At 34.9% G+C, this 25,898-nt stretch overlaps 1 protein-coding gene across 1 annotated transcript; it reads left to right on the plus strand.

Moving 5' to 3' along the window:
- The first annotated feature begins 485 nt into the window (after window positions 1-485).
- LOC108906734 (integrin beta-PS) lies at window positions 486-23,731 on the plus strand. The gene is made up of 11 exons (XM_023454356.1): window positions 486-559; window positions 7,576-7,753; window positions 7,866-8,169; window positions 11,449-11,641; window positions 11,968-12,049; window positions 18,402-18,572; window positions 18,634-19,020; window positions 19,078-19,245; window positions 19,297-19,527; window positions 19,782-20,063; window positions 23,216-23,731. The coding sequence occupies exons 2-11, from the start codon at window positions 7,580-7,582 to the stop codon at window positions 23,231-23,233; spliced, it is 2,010 nt and encodes a 669-aa protein (XP_023310124.1). The 5' UTR covers window positions 486-559; window positions 7,576-7,579; the 3' UTR covers window positions 23,234-23,731.
- Window positions 23,732-25,898: the final 2,167 nt, after the last annotated feature.

The following is a 25,898-nucleotide window of genomic DNA, read 5'->3' on the forward strand; positions in this document are numbered from 1 at the left end:
TTTAATATGTATGATAATAAGTGCAGAAAAAACAATTCTTAAGATGTGGATTTTGATAACGAAGTATAAAGTTACGACTTCGATTTGTCTGGACCATCTGAAGCTAGTACTAGGCTTCATAAAAAGTAAAAGAACTGGGAGGCTGTAGTAACTAAGTAGTTATTTAGTGTCATACATAATTAAGGATAATTTGTATAAAAATAATGCCAACCAACTACTTTTTGTTTTTATTATAACAAAATTTATATGTATTGTGAATGCCCAGATTGTTTTATTGGTTGTTTTGTTGCCAATGAATATATTTGGGTATAATATATTTATTGTAATCTTTCTCCTCCCTATATATAAATAGAATTGTTTTGGTCGTAATCTCTTTTAAGTTATACTACAATTTGTCTAGAAATTTGGAGCAGTCCGCGTCGTGCCGCGTTTTCAAAGATTGGCAACACTGGGTCCCATAATATTATTGTTTTCCTAAAATAATATAATAATCATTCGTGTCTCAGTAGTTAGTGTGGATGTGTGTGTCTATACTGTATTTCGTGCAGTAGTACAACGAGTAAGTGTATTCATTCAAATTTTGAAATATGAAGGTATGGAAAACAGTGTAGTGAAAAAATGCAAAACTTGGCTTATTTTGAGAAAGACGTTACGAAACCAACCACATTCCACGTTTTCGAGGGTGCTGAATCCCAATTTGAGGTCCGTTGAATTTCTAACCTTGCGTATTCACCCCCTTTTTTGATTTCTCCAGCGATTGACTCTCTAACCCTCCCCCTTCCCACCCTCCTGTTTTCGAAGGTGTTGATTACGAATACGATGATCACGAACCTCTCCAACTGTCGCAGCCCCCTCGAAAGATCCAAAACTACCCTTAATTTTCGTTATCGCCCTAAAAACAACCTCTGTACTCGCTTTCAAGTGTGCTGATCACGAATATGATAATTATGATACTCCTCAACCTCTGCAACCCCATTGAACGGTTTGAAATTATCCCCAATCATCCATAAAATTAAATTCGTGAGCGAAATCGTGATCAACACCCTTGAAAACGAGGAGGAGAGGGATAAAATGTTCGTCACTGGAGCCCGCAATCAAAAAAGGGCTGGTTTTTGGCCAATTGCGACAGATGCGCAGGGTTAGAAATTCCACGTACCTCAATTTCGGATTCAGCACCCTCGAAAACGGGGAGTGGGGTTGCTTTTGTAACTGCAACAAATACTTTCCTATCTTTGACTTTCTTTCACTACACTAAGATAACCAGTAGCAGATAAGAAATAATTTAAAAGAAAAGGACGTACATGTATGTATGTAACTTTTTTCCATGGATAAATATAATCAATCGCCTAACAGGCATTTGATATATCGCAGCACAAATTTGGTGCCGTATACTTCAGTAATCATTTGATATAAACACTTCATCAAATTTACTGGACCGACTTAAAAATATTGTACATATTAATTTTGGATAAACGGCTAAGCCTGTTAGGTTCAAATTATAGAGTATTATACTTTTGTGAACACTTTGTAAAATTATAGTCTCAAGTTGACTGGATTTACACAAGAAACAGGATAGTTAGGTTATCACCATGGAAAACTTATATTATACAGGGTGTCCGGTAACTAGGGGGAAAAAGTAAAAGGTTATATAGAGCAGGTCAAACGAGTGCTAGTACTTCATATAAACTTTTTACCTAGGTGCCATTGTTGAGGAGTTATTGTCACTCAAAGTAAGAATATTGCCCATAATTTCTAAAGGGTTACTTTGATTGACTTGAAATTTGGGGAATCATAGCAACTCATTCAAATGTATCTTTGTACATTTAAAATTGAATCAAATATTTTTTATTATACAAGGACGGTCGAAATTATGTTCTAAAATTTACGCAATTTTGACAGAGCTGTCAAATTTGACATTTCGCCCTAGTAGACAGATAGTCCTGTTACTTTTCTACAAAAAAGCTATACTTCATGACTTATGAAAAAAAGTAACAGGGCTATCTGCCTGCGAGGGCGAAATGTCAAATTTGACAGCTTTGTCAAAGTTGCGTAAATTACAAAGATACATTTGAATGAGTTGCTTTGGTCCCCCAAATTTCAAGTTAATCAAAGTAACCCTTTAGAAATTATGGGCAATATTCATTTTTCAACTTCTTACTTTGAGTGACAATAACTCTTCAACAATGGCACCTAGGTAAAAAGTTTATATGAAGTACTAGCACTTATTTGACCTGCTCTATATAACCCTTTATTTTTTCCCCGTAGTTACCGGTCACCCTGTATTATTTATAGCTAAATGACTCATCGTATCTGGTTTAAATTATGGAATCTGATACTTCTGTAAACAATTTGTAAAAATATAATGTAAAAATGATACATACTGTCAGGCTCAATTTGTTTATGAAGTCGAGGATGGTACTCTAACTCTACTGTCTGTGGCATGGTGGGCTAGGGCACTAAAGTTTATGTGTGTATGGCCTCCTTAGAGTGCCTGTATGGAAACTTTAGGAGCTTGTGTATGACAACTTTAGGAGCTGGTATTCCTGAAGATTTTTACCGTAGGGTGGACGAACCTGGGCGGTATATCTGGAATGGCAGCTTTATGCTTGTTTTCATTTTTTTGGAGAAACAATTCTATTTTGATTTTTAAAATTATGGTTGATTTTGTGTTTAATGAACAATAAATGAACATATGGTTGCACGTAATACAAATCATGAAAATAATTTGGAGCACACAGCATATACTGGCTATGATTCGAAACTAGTTATTAAGATGCATGGTTCTCGGACTGACGTTACATCACGTTCTACGCTGGCGCGTCTCTAAAAGGTTGTGGTGTTAAAAATCAGTTTTATAAGCATTGGCCCTAAGACTGTTTTGGAGTTCGAATTTAGAATATTTCGGATTTACTAAATTTCACCGAAATTCGAAACATGTTTTGTGGATCTTCTGTGGATCATCGTACAAGATGAAAGGTCGAATTTTAAAACCCACTTAACCGCAAAAGTCATACCTTGATACGATAAATGCGTTTGTGATAACTTTTCAAGGTGATGTGATCTTCATAACACAATTTTGTTGTTGTATCTACGTATTCATATCCGAAAATTTGAGAGTAATAATAACGTGATAACTATTTAACCTTTGACATCTATATTAACTTTAATCGAGACCTCACTGCTTTTGTCATTTTATATACCTACTGAATTTATAAAGAAAATAATATAGACGGAGAACTGGCTACTAAAATTAAAAATGGAAATAGTCCAGGAAGTTTGGACATAAAAAGACGGAATAAGTGAACATTTTTACACCGAGATTTTTTTGTAGAAAAGTGTAGTCTGAGGTCAGAAAACATATGTCACATGCAACCACCAGTAACACACAGCGATTTGAAATGTCGAGATACCTACGATTCTTCGCGTTTTTTTACTAAAAACTGCCAATATCTCAATGAAGATGGGTTTTTTCGAAAAAAGTTTCAAATAAAAGTTGTTCACAATTAAATTCCCTACAAAATTGCTCCTATTAAAAGATACTTTCCCAATAGTTTTCCCGTACATTTTTTAAATGATGTACAGATGTGAAAGATTATTTACTTATTTAAATTATTTGTCCAACAGTGAAAATCACCAATTACAGGACAAATAATGTTTTGGAGGCAATATAATGGTCAATTCATTTTTAAATAACAAAAGTGAACTAGTGAAAAGAAAATTGTGGAAAATTATTGGAAAATCTTATATGGTTTTCCGCTTTTTGAATACTTATGAGCATGAAACGTATCATTTTATAGGTTTTCGAGGGTGTACATTACGAATTAATTATGCGCTTTTTAATATGTTCCAGAAACCTAGATATGGAAGTCCATAATTTAATTATAAATAAATAAAAAAAATTATAATGATATATTTATTTTATTGAAAGTACCTTTATTGCTCCAGAAAATTAATTTCCTATTGTCATCAAATTTAAGTTTTTAGTTTCATTATATTACAAATTATTATTTTTTAATATTCAAAGTAAAAAAAAATAGTGCTCATGAATATGAAAACTTAGGTAAACTACATACTTAAGATTATCCAAGAATTTTCCCCAATTTTCTTTTCTCTAATTCACTTTTATTATTTAAAATTGAATTGACCATTATTTTGGCTCCAAAACATAAATTTTCACATATGTGCTTCATTTAAAGTATAGGTACGGGAAAACTATTGGGAAAATAGAAATTTTTCCTAGGAGCAATTTTGTAGGAAATTTAATTGTGAACAACTTTTATTTGAAATTTTTTTTAGAAAAAATGAAGCTTCACTGAGTTACTGGCAGCCATTAGTAAAAAAACGAGGAAAACCATATTTTGTGTACAGGGTGTTTATTACGTATTTGTACAAACTTTAAAGGGTGCATCTTTGACTAATCCTAAGATAAAAATTTCATATGAACATGGGTTCGCAACGGTTTGGTTCTTGAGATAGAGCGTCCAAAAAAAATTTTTGTTTGGTATTTTGATTATATTTTTGTAACAATTTGACGAAATTCGGGAAACTGGATGTATTGATGTTTAGAAACTCAAATATTAACTTAGTTTTTTGTTTAATGTTAGCGGGCGCCACATACAGTGTTGTACCTGGATTTAAATAACCATAACTTTTTTGTGTCGCATTGTATATCATTTTTAACTAAACACACCCATTCTGGAATGAAATTTATGTACAAAAGATAATTAGTATTTGTCGCTGAAAGCAGTTGTTTTGTAACAAAATGGGTTTCAAGTTATACCTGTGTTGGAATTTTGTAAATTGAACCATTTTTGAAAAATAAGCGAAAAAGAGTCATGTGCTATCACTTTAAAAATTACTATCACCAAATTAGTGAAAATTTGAAAAAAAATAAAAATTCGCAAAAATCGTGCTGCGTACTTCCTCTGCAAGCAAGAAATTTTTTGGACACTGTATCACTAGAACCAAGTCGTTGCGGACCCATATTCATAATTTTTTATCTTAAAATTAGTCAAAGATTCATCTTTTAAAAATTTGTATACAAATACTTAATGAACACCCTGTATATATGTCGATATTTCAAAACGCTGTATGTTGCTGGTGGTTGCGTGTGTGACATACGTTTTGTGACCTCAAAGTCTACACTTTTCTATAAAAAAATATTGGATTAAAGAAGTTCCTTTCCTCTCAATTTTTTCTTATTTTTCTGGAGTATAAGGTGCAGTGAAAATTTTGATATAAAAACCCTCCTTACTAGATGACAATCACATAGCGCTGCAGCCAGAAGTCAGTCAAACGCATCTAATTTTAATAAAAAAATCTTTCAGTGCAGCTCTGAAATTTTGTGTACTTATAGTTTTTAACTGTATAAATAGTGTAAAATTATTGCCAGAGGTCTAAGGTCGGGGATTAAACGTTACCAGAAGTCAGCTTAAAAAGCTACAGCACTTAGGCCCCATTGGGTCCCTTGCACTTCCTCCCATTAGGAGATCAATGCACCTGATCCGCTAAACAACCTATTACAGAGAAAAATGTGGTGGCGTTGCTCAGGGGGATCTTTCGAATATAGGCCATAGAAGGTCAACGTTCTCCCAACATGGACTCTCTTGTTAACGAGATGGCAGTGCATTCACATAGCACATGTAGTACTGTCTCGTATTCCTATTTACAACCCCTACAAAGAGATGTTTCACACTTTCTCATGTTATGAAGGTGCTTCCTTAGCCAGCAATGTCCAGTTTGAATACCTGTCACTAGGCAAAGATTTGACCTAGACATGACCAGGTATTTTTTGGCTGTATTCTTGCTGGAGTATTCTAACAACTCTTTAGCAAATTGACAGCAATTTGTATCATCTCACCATTTCATAAACTATTTATGGGTGTTTTCCTTAATAATTTCAACGAGTGCTGACAGCGGAAACATACTGGAGGAACCGTGTCCAAAAATATTGAGCCCCGATGCACTCCTAGCTAGCTTGTCAGTTTCTTTATTGCCATTTCACCGCTCCTGTCCCTTGACCGAGCATACAGATATGCTGTTGGAAAATGAGGCCATGACCAATGGCATTCCCATACTGACCTAGTTAGTCGCTGCTAAATTTAGTCATGAGGGTTTTGAAGGGCGGGGATCTCATTTTTGTCGGGAATTAAGCCTTTTTAACTCTTCAGGGCCGTATAAAAAGGGGCCCATGGGGTCCAAAATATGATGTTCACGCGGGATTGAATTTCAGCACACATAATTGACACGCTCTAGTCTTATAAGGCTACCAACTTTATATTTAGGCGGCTTGCGACCCTGTGACCGAACCAGGGGTGGTCAAAAGGGGTCCCGGGGGCCAAAATATAAGATTTGATTTGATTTGATATCAGCATATATTGACTCCTGCGTACAATGTACTTCCTCTTCGTGATGATACGACGAAGAACAGCTGGGTCGTTTGTCGGTTGTCGCACCTATGACACACTGATGAGGACTAATAAGTCCGAAACCGGTCTGTGTCTGGTGGGTTAAACTAACAAACGATCCTAGCTGTTGCACTAGGTGTCGCGAGTATAATTCAATGCCGGTAGGGGCAAATAACTCTCGGAGTAGTTGTTTCTCGCGGCACTGACAACTCAAACTTTGTATGAGGAAATTGAATTTTACGAGAATTTCAATTGTTGGCCCCTGGGACCCCCTATCACCCACACCTGGGTTGGTCAGAAAGTGGCATAGACTCCAAAAGTGCAAGCAGTATACCTGCTGGCCAAATCATATCAATTTTATATGCTGATATCAAATCAAATCAAATCTCATATTTTGGCCCCGGGACCCCTTTTGACCACCCCCTGGTTGGGTCATAGGGTCGCAAGCCGCCTAAATATAAAGTTGGTAGCCTTATAACACTAGAGCGTGCCAATTATGTATTAAAAAGGCTTAATTCCCGACAAAAATGAGATCCCCGGCATCTAGATTTTGGCCAACATTGATAGTAGTGTCTCAATGAACATTTTGCACAAAAAATCAGCCAAATCGGACCTGTCCCGGCGAAGTTCGAGGTTTTTGGGTTTTTAGGCCTACTTTGACGCGACTAAGTCATTATCTTATGATTACGTAAGCTTTTAAACAATAAAGTAATATTTTATTTAATTATACACCTTTATTAATTGTTGACATTGTCTACATTGTTGACATTATCTACATTGTCGACACTTCCAAATTATGTCTATCTAGGTCATTGTCTACGCGTAGACAATCGTATTTTCTACGTCGCGATTGTCTACCTGCCCATCCCTGGCAGGCGGTCTCGTTCTGATGCAGAGACCCACAGAACAGAGCAAAATTTATTACTTTTGAATATGGGTGACCCGCCTAAGGTTACAATTCTTTATCTCCTTAAAGCCTACTTATAAAAAGCTGTTACCGATTTGTATTATACTTCCATGTATTGATTATCAGTATTTTTTTTTAAAGTTAGCTTGTAGGTAATTAAGTCATCTTTTTATTTATTTATATTTATATTATATTTTATTTAAATAATTGATTATCTTGAAAACCGGCAGTTGGGGATGACCCACACTTCTTCTGTTTTAGGACAATGGAACTGCCTTCGGTGAAACATACTTTAAGCAACTGCTTAATTTTAAGCGTGATAAGCGCCATCGTGATAGCGCAGATGCACCAAGGATTTGCATTGCAGGACCGTTGTAAATCGAAATCATGGTGCCATGAGTGCATCCAGACGCCGGGTTGCGCTTGGTGCATGGACCCTGTAAGTGCTTTTAATTTGTTAATGTTGTCACAAACTAGTTCCAAATTTTCTCATTTTTTGTTACAGTCCCTATACTTGTCTTTGTGTATCCATAAATGATTATAATTTCCAGGAATACAAAGGGAGAGCCAGATGCTTCCAGCCGGCCTCTGACGTTATCTCCAACGAGCTCTGCCGCGAGGAGTTCTCCCTAAATCCGGATAACATGCTCAGCGTCACAAAAAACTTGGCCCTCACAAGGAAGCGGTCTGCTTCTGAGTCTGAGGTGGGTGTAGAGACGGGTAGTTTTAGGCATAATAAAAGTTGGTCGGGGCAAGGTAGTATTAACCGAAACAGAGGATTCAGTGGAGGAGCTGCCGAGCACGAAAGAGTCGTCCAGGTGGCGCCACAAAGACTGAGCTTGAAACTAAGGGCAAGTGAGTACATTTTTTGAATATAAGGGGTGCCAACGTCACGCCCGAAAACTTCGGGTTTCAACTACTATACAAGATGATCCGAATTTTATCCAGGAAACTTTGAGGGCAGATAGATCTTTTTAAAATAGTAGGTGTTTGCCTTATAAACATAGCTCTGGAACGGCTTCGTTTTAGAGATACAGGGTGTTAAAGTTGTTAAAAAAAATTTTTTTGTTTATATCTCCGGAATCCATAAACCGATTTCAATAAAATTTAGTACAGATAATGTATGATAGTAGGCCTTGTATTCTCTAAAATATGAGCTCTAAAGATTCAACCCGTGGTGTACAATTGGACAGGGTCAGCCCCCTTTTTTATAAAAAAAAACCTACGCCACTGTATTTTTTACAAGCTATTGTAACGAATTCATATCCTAATGCACAAAATACGTAAAAATGGTAACTTGAATTTTTTCCCTAAAGTTCACCGTTCTCAAGTTTTTCATATCAATACAATCTCCTTGTGGCAGACACTGCTAACCATAATATTACAAAAATATTTATGTTTATGCTTAAAAGTAAGTGCAATTTGTAAGCTCATCAACAAAATTCTTTACACTCATCGCTTTCATCTTTTTGGATTAAAACAATATTTGGAAAATCACGACAAAGGAATGAAAAGCACAGAAATGAAATTTTGAATGAAAAGCATTTGACGACGATCCTCGGCTAAGTACACGAAGAACGTCTCGGCAACTTGGGGTGAGTAAATCGAAAATTTGAAATGTGCTACGTAAGGATGGCAGAAATCCGTACCATTTACAACCTGTGCAAAATTTACTTCCGGGAGATGCAAGAGAGACGCTTGAATTTTTATCAATGGTTGTGTGAATTCTTACTAGAAATACTTTGGACCGATGAGGCTACATTCACAAGGCGAGGGGTAATGAATTTTCACAATCTGGGTATTTGGTCACAAGGTCATAAAATTCGAAGTCATTTCTAAACTTTCTAGAAAACCATCTATTTGAATCATTAGAGGATGTTCCGTTAAATATACGACAAAATAGCTGAATACAAGTGGATGGTGCTCCTGCCCATTTTAGGAGAATAATACAAGAATGGCTTAATGAAAATTATATGAGATGATGGATAGGTAGAAGATCAAATGCCAATGTCAACCATAATGGTGCAGAGGGTCCAGTGTCTTGGCCAGTCAGATCGGCAGATTTAAACTCCTTGGATTTCTATGTTTGGAGTGACCTACTTGAAAAGTTTACTCTACTCCAATAGATACTAGACCACAACTGCTGCAGCGAATAGAAGACGGGTGTAATGTATTAAAAGAAAACCACCACATGATATTAGTTTCAATTAGTTCCATTAATAGAAGATGTCAGAAATGTATCGATGTGGGTAAACGATTGCTGTAAATACGTAACGTTAATTTTGTTTCTTGTTTAGTTGTTGTTGCTTGGTAAATATATTTTTATTATTTTGATTTAAATTGTTTTTATTTGTAAAGATAATGTCTCCAGGGAAATGTGATGTGGAAAGAATTTTGTTGATGTGCTCACAAATTGCACTTACTTTTAAGCATAAACATAAATATTTTTGTAATATTATGATTTGAAGTGTCTGCCACAAGGGGATTGTATTGGTATGAATAACTTGAAAATGGTGAACCTTAGGGAAAAAATTAAAGTTACCTTTTTTACGTATTTAGTGCATTAGAATATAAATCCGTTACAATAACTTGTAAAAATACAGTGGCGTAGGTTTTTTCATAAAAAGGGGGGGTGACCCCTGTCCAGTTGTACACCACTGGTTAATCCTTTAGAGCTCATATTTTAGGGAATGCAAGGCCTACTATCGTACATTATTTGTACCAAATTTTATTGAGATCGGTTAATAGATTCCTGAGATATAAACAAAAAATATTTTTTTTTAACAATTTCAACACCCTGTATCTCTAAAACGAGGCCGTTCCAGACCTATGTTTATAAGGCAAACTCCTATTATTTTAAACAGATCTATCTATCCTCGAAGTTTCCTGCATAAAATTCGGACCACCCTGTTTTTATTTATTATCATTTCTGAATAGAACATGAAGCATTAGATTTCTCTTTTCTCGGTTCAAGTGTTTATTTGAACTTTTTTTTTCAAAATAAACGTTTATAAAGTTGTTTTTCTAAATGGATCATATTTATGTGACAATTTACAAACATTTTTACAGTATTACAAAATTTGATTATCAAAGGTATTTGGATCTAAATGTCCCATAAAGATCAATTCTGCAAAATAACTTACGCATGTAAGTACTCGTATGTTCATTTTGTACCGTAACCGTAATACGGTTTCTTCTTGCAAAGGGAAAGGCGCCATTCCCGATTTTTAATGAAATCAAAACTGTTTATGGTGGTGTAGCGAGTGTAAAGCTAGACGAATGAATGTTCATGATGAACAAAGAAGTGGGCGTCCTTCAATCGTGACGAAATGGTCAACAACATCGAAGAAATGCTAAATAATTTTACCATTTCATACTGATAATTACATAACATCTGGAATTTACATATAAACCTACTTTTACACCTTCCTTTGTCATAATCTAGTACAGCAGTACGAGGGCGGGCTAGTCAATTTTATATTAATCTACTGCAGCTAGCAAACCCGCCGGAAAACTTACAATTAGCTCCCTCTATTTATCATTATGACAAATTATGGCGGTGTTTTGGAATTCCTACGTCCATTCTCTACTATTTTCTCTGGTAGATCTGAAGATGTCACAATTTTCCTCCTTATTCTTGTACCGAGCATACCAGATGGCCAAAAATTATTCAAAATGCTTTCTAATTTGTCATGCCCTTTTTCTAAGTAGCAGCGATGGCTAAGTTTGGAAAATTTATTAGTTTCGAGTGGCAAAAGGCACGACTCTATTAGTGACTAACCGGCGAACCTAAAATCTACTCAAACTCCGTTACGTTTCATTATCTGTTGCCTGCAATAATTATTGCCGTATTATTGGGTCTTGAACGTTCCGAAAACGAATAAATTATACAGCGTTTTGGCTTTGGTTGCAAATTTTTTAACTCAAAACTGTAGTATAAATGGTGTCCGAGAATAGCCACACCTTGGTTTTAACTAATCATGCTGCATATCTCGAAGAGTATTGGTCTTGAACTTGAGGAAAAATAGTATGTGGATGGTACATTTATTTTTCTAGTCTCACTGTTCTGTTTTGGAACCTTGTAGATCTAATTTTTTCGTTTCTTTTTTCTTCTCTAATTTTTTTCTTTGTTAGGAGAAACATACAGCGTCAGGATGTACTACTCCCAAGCCGAAGACTATCCTGTTGATCTTTATTACCTAATGGACCTTAGTAAGTCTATGGAGGACGATAAGAACAAACTGTACACCCTCGGTGATCAGCTGGCTACTACAGTGAAAGATATTACATCGAATTTCAAGCTGGGCTTGGGCAGTGTTGGTAATAAGTGAGTATGTGTAATTGCTCAGAAAGTTTTGAATATAAGTATATTAATTTTATAATAGTTTTTATAGTAGTAGAGTAGAAGCAAGCAGTTAATAAAGTTAATTTAGTTATTCATTTAAAACATGTTTATCTGACAGATAACGTTGAAATATACATTTATTTTGTCAGATAACATTGGAATACGTTTATTTTGACAATGCAAAACGGTTTTGTTTACCCACGTTTTTAAACGAATTGTAATTTTCTAGTCACAACTATTTGTCCCCGAAAGATCGAAGTCATGAACGTAGTGATGTATTTTTTAAAGTTTTTTGTTGGCTACTTTAGGTTATGCAATTCCTGCGAACAAGAAACTCCCTATGGATTTCGCCACCATATGACTCTTAGCAATAATACGCAGATGTTTTCAGTAAGTCCCTTAGTCAAATTTTATTCATTAACACGGCCCTGTTCCCTTCCCATTCTCTTAGATATAAAGGTTTCTTTCTGAAGAGCAACTACATCTTTTTCGTTAAAAATTCATTTATTCCGTTATGGTAACGGATCTTTCAATATACAGTGGTTGCCTTTTCTTCGTTCATCCAAAATAAAAAAAACGAAATTTTAGAAACATTGTACAGATTGAGTTAAGTTTATGGGATTCCAGGGTATCTAAGAAACCTTCACAAATACAAAAAACTGATGATACATTCAGTTTTCAAGACATATATCAAATATGATTCGATAGTTGTGTCATGGTTGAAAACACGCAATAATTTTTTTTCTATATTTAGTCGTTTGTGATACTTTGAAGTCACATCAAGTTTAACTTTGTCTTTAGTATTAATACTTACCACAATACCGGGTGTTTCATAAAGTTCTCCCGGCACTCATAAAGGATGTTCCTTGGGTTATTTCTAGGAAAAAAGTTCATATAAACATGTGTCCGATTTGCTTTACTTATTGAGCTACACGAATTTGAAAATAAAAATAATGGAAATTAATTTTCATTTTTATTTTTAGAACATCGGTAATAGTGATACATACATTCTTAATTTAAGGTTTTCGAAAATCCCACCTCCTACTTCAATACATTTGTCAGCACGCCTGTGAATTGCTCGCGTTGCATTTCTAATATTCGCGTGCTTTTCTTTTATTTGCGTTGCAGCATTAACAATTCCTTGGATTAGAGCTTCGCGTGTTTCCACTTTCTCTTGATAAACCAAATCCTTCATCCAACCCCACATGTTGTAATCTAACGGATTGAGGTCTGGAGACCTAGCTGGCCAAATGTGTGGCCCACCTCGACCGATCCAGCGACCAGAGTAATGCTCATTTATGAGCAGTGACAATTCGGGAAATATGAGGTGGAGCTCCATCATGTTGCAAGCACATTCTTAATCGTCTTGCCAGAGGTACATCTTCAAGCAATCGCGGGAGTTCTTCCTCTAAAAATTGTAGATACTTTGGTCCATTAAGACGACCTTTAATAATAAATGGCCCTATAAGTTGATCGTATAACATTTCACACCACACATTAACGCTAAATCTACGTTGAAAATTACTTTCTACGGTGGCATGAGGATTGACGTCCGACCATTGATGCATGTTATGGGTGTTGTTGATACCGTCTCTGGTAAATTGTGACTCATCCGTAAATAAGATGTAGCGATACAAATTCCTATTATTATTCAACCACTGACAAAATTCTACCCGCCTAGGGAAATCTTCTGGCTCCAGATGTTGAACACGCTGTAGATGGTATGGATACAACAGATTCTTGTTTAATGTTCTCCATACCCTGGTATTGGGAATCACTAAAGGCGTGGATATCCGTCGTGTACTAACACCGGGATTACGCTCGGCCATAGCAAGGATATTCTCTTCTTCTACAACACTCTGCTGACTTACCCGTTCGTAGTGAATGCGAACACTTGGAAGTGAACCAGTTTCTCTGAGTGCATGAAAAGTTGTGGTAAACGTTTTCGGGGATGGAATGCGACGATTTGGGAAAGGCCATTTTACCTTGCAAATGTCGTCAGAGCACACTTGACCAATGCGTAGCGCGCCGAGACGTAACGCAACAAATTTGATTATTACTTTTTACATTTAAATTTCAAATTCATGTAGCTCACAAAGTAAAGCAAATCGGACACACTGTTGAACTTATTTTTTTATTTTGTTCCATATTTTTATTTCAATAGTGTCCGATGTAGTTGCTGTGACTTAGAAACTTGCTTAAAAATAATGCATTTTATATACTTATGTATAAAGAAAATATTTGATGTGTCTGTCTGGGTGTTACTTAGACTCTTCTTGTATATCTTGTATACATTTTGAGATACGCATGTGTTCTGGAATGATGGAATTGGTATGATTAATATTAATAATTTGTATAGATTTCGGTGTAGTGAGATGGCATGTGCATAAGTAGAAGAGTAAGATCTTGATCTTTTTATATACGTCCTTAAAAAAATTAAATTTTATAGCAAAGTAAATCAGTTGCGCTGAAATCAATATATTCTATTTTGAGTTTAATAGTTGCTACTTCTATTTTGATACAAGGCCAAAACTTAAAAGTAAAGTGAACAGAGAAAATTATTCAATTTATTTTTTATTGCCAGTATCTCCTCATAACCGTTTTACAAAATCTCGGTAGTGAAATTTTAAAAAGTTCTGGCATTATGTCTTGTTTTGTTGACAAAAATACAGTATGCTTAAATAAAGACAGCAATAAGTTGCAGATGCGGTTTGTTTGTATCCCACTGACGGTGCGGTGGTGTCGTGGAATAACGCGATTGGCTACCGAATCGGGTTGATTTGCCGGTACGTCTTCGGGTGGTGGCGAATCGAACTGAGTCGCGCCACGCAGCGTGACTCTTTAGGGCAGAAGCCTTTCACGCTCACCCTATAGAATTTGGAAAGTGTCGGATGGAACAATCTGGCTCCTTCTTCATCAATGGTGCTGGGAGGTTAGTCTCCTGCCTATAAGGGGGTTTCCAGTTGGCTCCTGCGCCTCTTCCTTGACGATACACCGAAGAGCTGACAGGGGTAGACGGCTCTGAGACCTTCGCTCGTCCTCCATTGATGGTGAGGTTGTTGGTCTGCTAAGGTAGATGGTCTACGCTCTAATTTGATTCAAGACACAGGATGTTGCACTTCACTTGCTTTGTTAGTTCAAGCAGGGTTTCAACTGACCCTGTATGAGTTCAAGTTCTAGGGTTTCGACTAACCCTGTACAGTTTTTTTAGCACTGATTCTACAAAATCTCAGTATTTTATCAAGTACTTCAAGTTCTAAGAATCTATGGTCTTTTGTGTGGGTTAGGCACTACAAAGTTTGATTTTAGATCTAATTGGACGACGGACCTAAGCGGATTGCTTGAAGAGCGGAGCTAAAGGGCTTGCAAGAGTGATTTTTTGGAATCTATCTGGGGTTTGTGATTTTTTGTAGAGAAAATCTTACTCGAGTTTGTGATTTTTTGAAAACTCAAAAATTTTAAAGAAAATTTTTATATTTGATTTATTATTTCGGGCATAAAAATAGACAATAATGTTCATGTACAAAAGCGTAAAGTTATACAATACAGAAATCAAACAATTTTGATTGTGTACTAACACTGGCCTGGATTCCGTCCCTGGTTATATATCTGTCGATACTTTCTCCGCGGGTGGGTTCTCTTGCTGGCTTCGGTTTAAGGCGGCTCCCTTAGCCCTGACTGGATTCAGCGTCATTAGTTTTCGACATCTTAGGATTTCGATACTCTTTTGAATTGACTAGATTGATGATGGACAGAGGGTTGACTTCTATTAAGTCCGAATTTCATAAAATTCGGAAAATTTTTGTTTCCGAAATTCGTTCTGGAAGGAGCGTGACGACAGAATTTTGGAAAAATAGTTGAAATTTTCAATTTCCCGCCGCGCTGGGGCGTAGGTCTTTTGGGACGTCATCCTCGACTCCAGTGAGGATGGATTTAATTTCATGCGTTTTTTCCGGCTTTGCAGTTCCGAATGGTAAGTGTGGTGAATTTTCGACACTCGGGACTAGTATTACGATAGTGGAACCGGGTGGTCTGAAAAGTTTCCGACCTAACAAAGATACAAGGCATTTTTTCAAATTTTTTTTTAAATTTTTCAACATAGTCTCCTTATAACTCTACACACTTCTCCCAGCGATGCTCCCATCTCTGTAACCCGTCCAAATAGTACTCGGCGTTTTTCTCTGCAAAATAATTGTTCACGAAGGTGATTGCCTCTTCATTTGACGAAAATCTCTGTTCACCGAGCGCAATTTTTAGATGAGGGAACAAAAAGAAGTCGCTTGGGGCTAGATCCGGTGAGTAAGGCGGATGGTCAAGCAATTCAAACCGTAATTCGTGGATTTTCGCTATGGTGACCGCTGAGGTGTGAGACGGTGCGTTGTCTTGGTGTCTTTTTCTGCAAATGTGGCCGTTTTCCGCAAGTTCTGCCTTCAGCTTGTCAAGTAATGATGCGTAGTATGCTCCTGTAATGGTTTTTCCTTTTTGAAGATAATCGATTAAAATAACTCCATGACTATCCCAAAAAACAGTCGCCATCACTTTCCCAGCCGAAAAAACAGTTTTTGCTTTTTTTTTGGAGCCGGTTCCCCCTTTGCAGTCCACTGTTTGGACAGTATTTTTGTTTCGGGCGTATAATATTGTATTCAAGTTTCATCTACAGTTCATTCGAACACGTTTTTGGTCTAACGTGAGCAAACGCGGCACCCAACGCGAGGACAGCTTTCTCATGTTGAAATGTTGATTTAATATGTGATAAACGCGTTCTTTTGACATGTTCATATCCTCTGCTATCTCTCTCACTTTAATTCGGCGGTCATCTAGCACCATTTGGTGAACTTTGGCGATGTTTTCGTCGGCAGTTGCAGTTTTTGGACGTCCCGAACGTTCATCGTCTTCCAAGCTCTTACGGATACGTTTAAATTCAGCTGCCCAAAATTTCACTGTGGTAAATGATGGTGCAGAGTCCCCATACACAGAATCCAACTCATCTTTGATTTGCGTAGACGTATTGCCTTTCAAAAACAAATATTTAATGACAGCTCGATACTCGATTTTGTCCATTTTCATAAAAACACATCAACTCACTCAAACGACTGTTACATAACAACTACGCGTCCAAAATGACTGAAACTTTGGTGAGTAACTGTCAATAGATGAACAACGAAATTCACTAGTTTTTATTTACGAGTGCTGCCATCTTCATGTTGAAGTCGGAAACTTTTCAGACCACCCTCGTAGATGTTAGGTTCTATTAAATAGTTATATTTTAATATATCAGTGTCAGAGTGGTGCAGCATCTTACGGCGTCAAACATGTGACTATGTTATCAACTAATTTTTCTCGGCCTGCATGAGAAAATCCATTAACAAACTTAACTGCTTATTAACAACTTATTGGTACAAGTAACAAGTCTGTTATTAATATACGTTACGCATTTCAATAATAGAGAATTGCTTTGGCTTTAACGGGAATAAACATATGAAGTAGAAAAAACGGATCAAATAAAATTGTTTATTGCTGCTTATTGCTTGTCCCATATGCTCCAAAATATGTACAAGTGGCAAAATTATCATATTATTATTTAAGTATGTTAGGTTAGGTTAGGTATTTGACATAACACACTTTATTTTATATTTAATTTGTTCAAAATTAATGTTGAAAAATGAGGCAATTCTACACATTTACATAATCAATTTGTACTTGTGCATGAAGAATTTGAACTTTTCTTTGAATAATATTACCTAAAAATTTGTAATACAGTTTTTGAAGAATTGGTACCTTAGAAACATTTATAGCAAGTTTAGGATTCGTAACTTTTAAGTTATAGTGGCCAAGTTCCTTAGGATGTATTTAATAATAATAATTAATTTGAACTTAATTTATTGTATATAATAATTATTATTAAACAATATTATCAATTAAACATTTTGAATACTGGTGCCGCAACAATGGGACAAATAGTATCAAGGGGGTGGTGTTCCTAGCCTATTTTGCCATCATTTCAGCCAAAACTTAGATTTAAGTTTAACATCGTTTTTAAAAAGCAAAATGTGGGATACCGTCCGAAAAAGGCTAAAATTTTTGACAAATGTGAAGTTTACCTTCTAATAAAACTCGCTACCATTTTTGGGTTGGCCGGTGCTTGTAGGCACGATGAACTTTGTAAGACGATCACATAGAGAATGAAAGAAATTTAAGTTGTCAAAATCCCTGACAGTAAAAACAATGCTTCAAGAATCTTTGTAGTATCCAATGAAACAAATAAGGGACATTATTTACAACTCTATCATAAATATGCATGCGAAAACATGCACTCCGCACAGGCGTTCTTTTGTGCACTATAGACAAGGAGCATGCAATACTCAATGTGTTGGAATAAATTCATTCGGTAAAATGCCTTCGGAAATAACTGCATATCTATAATTGAACAGCAGTATATAGAACATAGTTTCCGTCGTTCCTCACCATCTTGGAAAATTCTAGATTCTGATATGAAGTTTGTAGGAAAAGTTTTGTTCCTAACACATGCGTAGAGTGCCATTTCCGCACGCAAAAACTTATTAAACTAACTGTATTTGCTTGCGGAAAAATAACACTGCGCACTGTTAGGAAAATAACTATTTTAAAATGTTTTATACTGATGACATTGAGATACCAAACACTTGGAAAATGACAAACAGTAGTTATAAAACATTTTAAAATTCTTCATTGCAGTATCACAGGTCCTAACTTTTTTCAATAGCACATGGTGAAGCAAGCTAACGTTTCTGGAACTGTAGATATCTCAGAAAGAGGTTTCGATGCCATTATGCAAGCTATAGTATGTAAGGATCAAATAGGTTGGAGAGACAAGGCTGGAAAATTTCTTGTATTTTCTACAGACGCCAGTTTTCACTTTGCCGGAGATGGAAAGGTAGAAGCGCGACATAAAAGAGTTTTGTAATCTTCTTTCTCATTGCGCGACTTTTTTGTAGCTGGGTGATGAAGTTAAACCAAATGATGGCAGCTGTCACTTATCGCACGAAGGTTATTACACTCGGTCATCTTACCAAGACTATCCTTCCATCGAACAGATAAATCTCAGTGTAAAAAAGAATAATATCAACGTAATCTTTGCTATTACCAACAGCACTATTAGTTTTTATGAGCAGCTCGCTAGGAATATAGAAGGGGCGTCCGTTGGTAAACTGGAAGATGACACTTCCAATATCGTAGAACTCATAAAGGAGCAATATAATCAGTTCTCTTCAACCGTCGAAATGAAACACAATGCTTCAAGTGACGTCAACCTTAAATTCTACAGTCGGTGTTTGAACTCCACTGGTGCTTTGGTGAATACTAACAAATGTGAAAATATAAGGGTAAGAAAACGATTTTCCTTCCAGTTTTTGTGTCTGAATTCCTATTTTCTTTTTTAGGTTGGAGATCTCATTCATTTCAAAATTGATATTGAAGTACTCAAGTGTCCCAAAAACCGTGCAGACCAATTCCAAACAATCAGCATTTACCCAGTCGGTATAGATGAAAGTTTAATCATCGACTTGGAGATGTTGTGTGAATGTGACTGCGAAAAACCAGGATACAATGTATATTAGTTCTAGAATGATTTTTTTTTATTTCAAATTATTTCTTTTTAGGACTACAAGCAGAATTCTTCATTTTGTTCGCATCGCGGTACATACAAATGTGGCATCTGCGAATGTACATCTGGAGCTTTTGGACCGAGATGTGAATGTAGCTTTGAAGAAACCTACAGCATAATGGACTGTACTACTAATCCCAGGAACCCCACTGGTCGCGAATGTTCCGGCAGAGGACAGTGCTTTTGCGGACGCTGTGAATGCGAAATACGCAGAAACGACAATGAGGTAGGTGATTTTTAGCAAGAATTCTTTTTTGAAAAAGTGTTTGGCGGTCACTGGATTCAAGGCTAAAAATTTTCAAATTGTTAGAAAATTGTTAGGTAAACCAGCAATTGAATATTTATTTATAGAAATTAATAATATGCACCTTTGCCTTGGAATTTTCGACTTTAATGTTTCAAATGCTCAAATAATCAGAGGTTCCAAAACAGTCAAATAACAAATTGTGAAAATGTACCAACAAAAAAATTGTTTTCCAGAAAATTTATGGTTCCTTCTGCGAGTGCGATAATTTTTCATGTGAACGATATAATGGTAAACTCTGCGGTGACCATGGAACTTGCGAATGTGGCAAATGCCTCTGCAAGGACGGATGGATGGGTTCCAACTGCGCCTGCCAAACATCCACAGCCAACTGTTACCCTCCAGGTTCGGATAATAACGTCATATGTTCTGGCCACGGAATCTGCGACTGTGGCCAATGTGTCTGCGATTATGTCAGAAAGGGACGGTACACTGGCGAATTCTGTGAGAAAAGTCCCGTAAGTCTGCAGTTGCTTTTATTTTACTAAAAAGAGTTTAAGTACGGAGTTATTAATCCACTTACAGCGATATAATATCATTTTTAATAAATAGTCTTTTGCGATTTGACTTGTTCAGTGCTAAATATCATTTATAATTGGGGCTGTCAGAATTGAGCCGCGGGACATAGGCGTACACATTATTTATTAAAAAGCAACAAATTAAATTGTCCACAAATCACTACCATCTGTTAGTAATTAATTACGCAACATCCGCATGATAACAAAGCCAACAATATACCTATGTGAATGCGAAAGTCATTCTGAGGCAACGGCTCACGCATATAAAATGTATTTATAATAGATGCTTTCAGAGGTTTTCGAGAATTTAAACACTAAAGGGTTACATTTCATGCAGACGCAGAGACGTCGGGACGCTGAAACGACTTTCCTATGTATGTTTTTGTAACGAACGGTTGAAGCTAATCTCGTATTGCGGCATTATTTTTGTTAGTCTGTAATAAGAATTTATCGTTTTTTTTTTGTTAGCTTTAAATTCTACTGCCTAATTTTGCCTATAGTATAATTATTAATTTTTAGAATTTGTGCAAACTGGTTTTGGTAGATTTAAAAACAAAGTACAGGTTTTTTAAGTTAATGTTAACTAGATCTTACTAAATATTGAATTTTAAGTTCGTACTGATGTCCATTGTTACTTTCTCAGATTCATTTTTATTTACCCAGATTGAATTCTCGTCACGCAATAACATTTAAATGTCCCTCCGCTTACTATATTAACATTACTTAAAGTTCCGATGATGTCTAATTTTAATAACATCTCTAATTATTGTGATATAAATGCTTGTAGGTTGTCAACTTTGTTAAATATTACTAAACAGATTGATGTTGATTTTCTCTTGAAGTAATTTATCTTCGCTGATACATTTTTATTCATTTTACATTTTGTACAACATTATCTCTAGGATATAACATTATATTGTTTATATTCTTTTAAATTATTGTCCTATAAATGGTTTCGGTTGGGCAGTGTCATAAATATCATTATAATTCTCTGTATTTCAATAAAATTGGCTTTATTTATTGTAAACTTTCCCACATCGAATGTAATTATTTTTCTGGAGCTGTTCATTTAGGATTACCTCTAAAGAAAATGTAGATGTAGACAAAAAGTGGAAGTTTCGTTTACCCGATAAAAATTCCTTCAATTTTTTTTTGTGTCAGATTTAAAGATTAGTATTAATAACTAGATTTTACTAATGATTGAATTTGTTGAATTTTAATGATGTATTATTTAAAACTAAATTTCATCCTGTAATTATTTTTTGAACCTCTAAATTTAGATTTACCTCAATAGGTTTCGTAGATTTGTCATTGGTTTCAAAGAAAATTTGTATAAGGGATGTTTTCTATATTGGAAAAGAAAAGAAAGTTTTTAATTTTTCAAATATCATTTTCGTGAAAACTCAAACATAATGAAGATACAACGAAATCTTTTAATTTAGATAAATCCATAATACGTTGTACGCTGTTAAAAAAGAACATTTTCACTGTGTTCACTTTAGTTTTATGCAATAAACTATAACCCCACTTGAATATCAGACGAATTACAAACTGGCAATCTTGGCGGACACAATATTAGTCTATTTGCGGTCTACCCACCTGCTGGAAAATTTATTACCTAGATAATTCCACATTTTACGTTTAAAATGAGGTAGAATACTGTTGTGTAAAAATTAATGGATTTGTCTTATATTTAAGGGCGCATCTTTAAATAATTCAAACAAGTTATTCTGTGAAAGGTATATACAGGGTAGGAAAGTACCGATGGTCTATCTGAAGTTACGTGAGAGCGATAAAGTAAGCCATAGAAATCCATGCGATAGAGAAGGATGGCTATAATGAAGGCTTCTCTTTGTCACCGCCCGTTTTGCCCTTCCACAAATAAGATCCACTTCTTATTTGTGGAAGGGCGAAATGGGCGTTGACGATTAGACGCCTTCATTGTAGCCATCCTTGTCTATCACATGGATTTCTATGGCTTACTTTATCGCTCTCACGTAACTTCTGATAGACCATCGGTACTTTCCTACACTGTATAGTCTAAACCAGTCATTTGGTTTGGAAATATAAAAGAGTCGGTAAATATACCGTTAATAATATCAACGCAAACATGTAGAGAAAATTTTTGTTGAAAATTTGTTTGCCAAATAACTTGTTTGTTTTGGAAATTATTCATGCGAGTAAAAGTTGCCCCATTCATTACTAGAACAAATTTGGGGAAATTTGCTTGTCATAGGTCAGCATGTCTACTGTGATTTTCCTATAAGTGTACTGTTTCTCCATTTTAAAAACGAAAATAACCGTTCGACATTTATCGAGGTCACAGGCGCATATTTAAAATAGCCGAAGTTTTTAATATATGCTACTTTATTAAGAACTTTACATTTTAGTGATCCCACTATCCGCGTCATTGTTCAATAATATGTACTTATATGTCTACATCTGATCTGAAGCTTCGCATCGATCAATTTATTCGATGCGTATTTAGCGGCACCCTAATGCCTGCCTTGTGCGCTTGGAGTGCCGGTGAACAATCTAGGTTTTTTTGCTGAGACGTTGGCCTTGTATTTTATTGTCGTTTGTGGGTGTGGGAGCAAAACGTCAAACTCACTCGAGTTTGACGTTTTGCTTGGTCGAGTGTATGGCACGTGTTTTATGGCATTCAGTATCATTGTGTATTGTGAGTATAGAGCGGCACACGACTGGACCACAGATTTAGCGTATTGTGCTACTACACCAGGTATTGCCGCCTACTAGCATAATATAATTTACTACTATTTATTTATCTGACTGTCACCACAAAGTTTCCGATGTCTAGTTATGATAAATTTCCAAATACTTAATAAGCACAAATTGATTATTCACCTTACTATTGTTGCTGTTGCTTTTTTCATCAATTTTGTTATACTTGCGTCATACCATCTTTGTTTCTGCATATCTATCATTTAAAAGTTTCTAGTACGTTCTTACATTCACATACATAATTGTGGTAATGCTTACTCTATAATTTTTATGGATTATTGTAACTTTTTACTTGACTTTCACTTTTCGAAATTTTAAAAGGTAGTATAATAAAATAAATCTACTTTCAGTGGGAAAATCCAGTATAGAAGCAAGCCACTTCCACATCGAAAAATCCAACCTACGCTGGAAAGTTGTGAAAATCAGCATGTAGATCTGAACTATAGTCACAACAGCGTTACATACTGCTATAAGTTTAGGTCAATAGAAATCTGAAATTAATTAAACTGTCTCGAATAGCGCAAATTTGTGAGGTTTTTAAAATTTTTAATAGCAAATAACGATTATCGGAGAATAATAATATTTATACAACTAATTAGAGACGATGTTATTAATGCTTAAGTCTTATGTCTTTAACCTAGATTAGAGAAGTAACTCACCTACTTTGTTAAGCGATCTTGTTCAATTTAATGGTTTCTTAACTTATGTCACGAATTGCTTTTAAATTTTAGCGTAAAGGCTTTTATGGGTTTGACGGCTATGTGTGTATGATTTATTAACTAATTAATTATATTTTTATCCTATTAATAAATGACTGTTACTATGTAGAATAACCAGATCTTAAAAATACATACCTATTAAATTTAGTTGGTTTTTATTTTTCGTTTATTCCATTCATCCCTAAATTAATTTAAAAACAAAACTATATAAAAAAATCATTTGAATTTACAAAAAAAAAAATTGATAGAACTAAGTTCTGAAACAAATAAAATTAAAAAATATTAGGTAAAATACAAGTATTGATAGAATATGTTTTTTATTTTTATTGTTGCTCTCATGAAACTCGTTGTCATAAATCATTCCAAGTATTTAAATAAATTTAGATTTTGCAGTTCCCAGAGGATATAGAAATTTGTATATAAGTTTTTATATACAGGGTGTCCCTGAAAAGGATGGACAACGCTTGATCACAGGTTCCTTGGATGAAAATAAGACTATTTAGCCTAAGTTACCTGTATACAAAAATGCACGTCTACTGAGATATATTTTTTTTTTCAAATAATTTGAAAACTGTTTTTCTTAGAAACTTCAATGGTATACATATTTTTTTTATATAAGGGCAATGTAAGTATAGAATTTGGTGAGAATACGTATACAGGATGTTCTCTTTCTAGTGCCTGTGCGCCACTGGCTTTCCCTTAATTTTTTTGTGTGTACGTCAATGACGATAGAATTTGTATTTTTAAAAATAAGCACTATTTTAGAAGATTTTTTGCCTCTTACAAAATTTTGATATCGTTTATGGATTTCGAGTAAAATTTATATATTTTACACATTAAATAATATAAAATCAGTTTAAGATAATTAGAACAGTCTAATACGAGGTGCCATATANTTCGCTTATAACTTTTTTCCGTTCATTTCCACGAGAAAACAGTAAAGTACTTTTTTTCGTCTTCAAAAGACCTACAAAACTAGCCCTCGAGCGTCAAAACATATTGATTAGATCAAAAGTTATAAACAGAATAAGTTTATTTATGACTTTTGAATTAAACATTTATAAACGTTTTGGCATAGCATCCTCTCATTCCTTATCACTGTCTAATAACTCACACGAAATCTGGAATCGGTAAGTTGAATAGTTTACAAAAATGCACGCCTACTGAGATATAAAATATAGAACACATAACCTAGTTTTTATCAAACAATTTGAAAACCGTTTTTCTTAGAAACTTCAAATTTGGTATACATAGTTTTTTATATAAGGGCAATGTAAATATAGAATTTGGTAATAATACATATACAGGAGTTTTGTGTGTTCGTCAATGACGATAGAATTTGTATTTTTAAAAATAAGCACTATTTTAGAAGATTTTTTGCCTCTTACAAAATTTTGATATCGTTTATGGATTTCGAGTAAAATTTATATATTTATAATATAAAATTAGTTTAAGATAAATAAAACAGTCTAGTACGAGGTGCCATATAACAAAGAAACAAATTCATAACAATAATTAAAAGGTTCAGTGTCAAGCTAAGCTGTGATTTAATTTTAGTTTACTTTGTTTTTTACTGCAATTTATACTTTTGCTGAACAAACTGATATGTTTAGTTTTGGGGTATTGTGAAGGAAATTGTTGTGCTACTATTCGAACATATGCTGAGTTTTCCTAATCGAAGAATTCCAAATCACAACTTTTAACTGTAACATTAAACCGTGGATAATGTACGGCCGGAACTATTCAGCTCGACGAACAAATTTTGGAAAGAAATTCCGTAAGTAAATAAAAGGCCTTTAGCGGCAGAGATTGGCTTTCAAAAAGTTCCGTTAATAGAATATTAAAAGACCAGTTATTACAGGTTACTATACTAACAGGTGGATAGGTATAGGAAATAATGTCCCTTTAAAATGGCCACCTCGATCTCCGGACCTAAACCCATGTAATTATTTCCTTTGGGAAGCGTCGCGGTCCACAGTTTATAACTTTTCAGTAAATACAGAAAACATAATGTGAAAGAATACAACATGAAATTAGTGTTATGAGAGGTAATGCACAATTATTGGATAAAATTCATTTTCATTTTCGAAGAACTAATGCTTGCGTTTAAGAACAAGGAAGTAACTTTGAGCAGTTACTGTAATATTATTTTAATGTGATTACAAATATCAATTTAGGATTTTTTGAAATGTTAATGTTGACTTTCTTACATTATTAGTTGATACTGTTTATTTAAAATATTAGTGTTGATTTTTATTTTATTGATTGATAATACTAATACTAAAAATGTGTAGTTATTTTTTTTAATGTGACG

The sequence above is a fragment of the Anoplophora glabripennis genome, unplaced genomic scaffold (genome assembly GCF_000390285.2).
Source record: "Anoplophora glabripennis isolate ALB-LARVAE unplaced genomic scaffold, Agla_2.0 scaffold187, whole genome shotgun sequence".
NCBI lineage: Eukaryota > Metazoa > Arthropoda > Insecta > Coleoptera > Cerambycidae > Anoplophora > Anoplophora glabripennis.

What these genes read in the sequence shown, in the direction of transcription:
- LOC108906734 (XM_023454356.1), top strand. Translation starts at nt 7,580, where the DNA reads ATGGAACTGCCTTCGGTGAAACATACTTTAAGCAACTGCTTAATTTTA. An exon ending in GCGCTTGGTGCATGGACCCT is followed by an intron (nt 7,754 to 7,865) that starts GTAAGTGCTTTT and finishes TATAATTTCCAG; the next exon opens with GAATACAAAGGGAGAGCCAG. An exon ending in GCGAAAAACCAGGATACAAT is followed by an intron (nt 19,246 to 19,296) that starts GTATATTAGTTC and finishes ATTTCTTTTTAG; the next exon opens with GACTACAAGCAGAATTCTTC.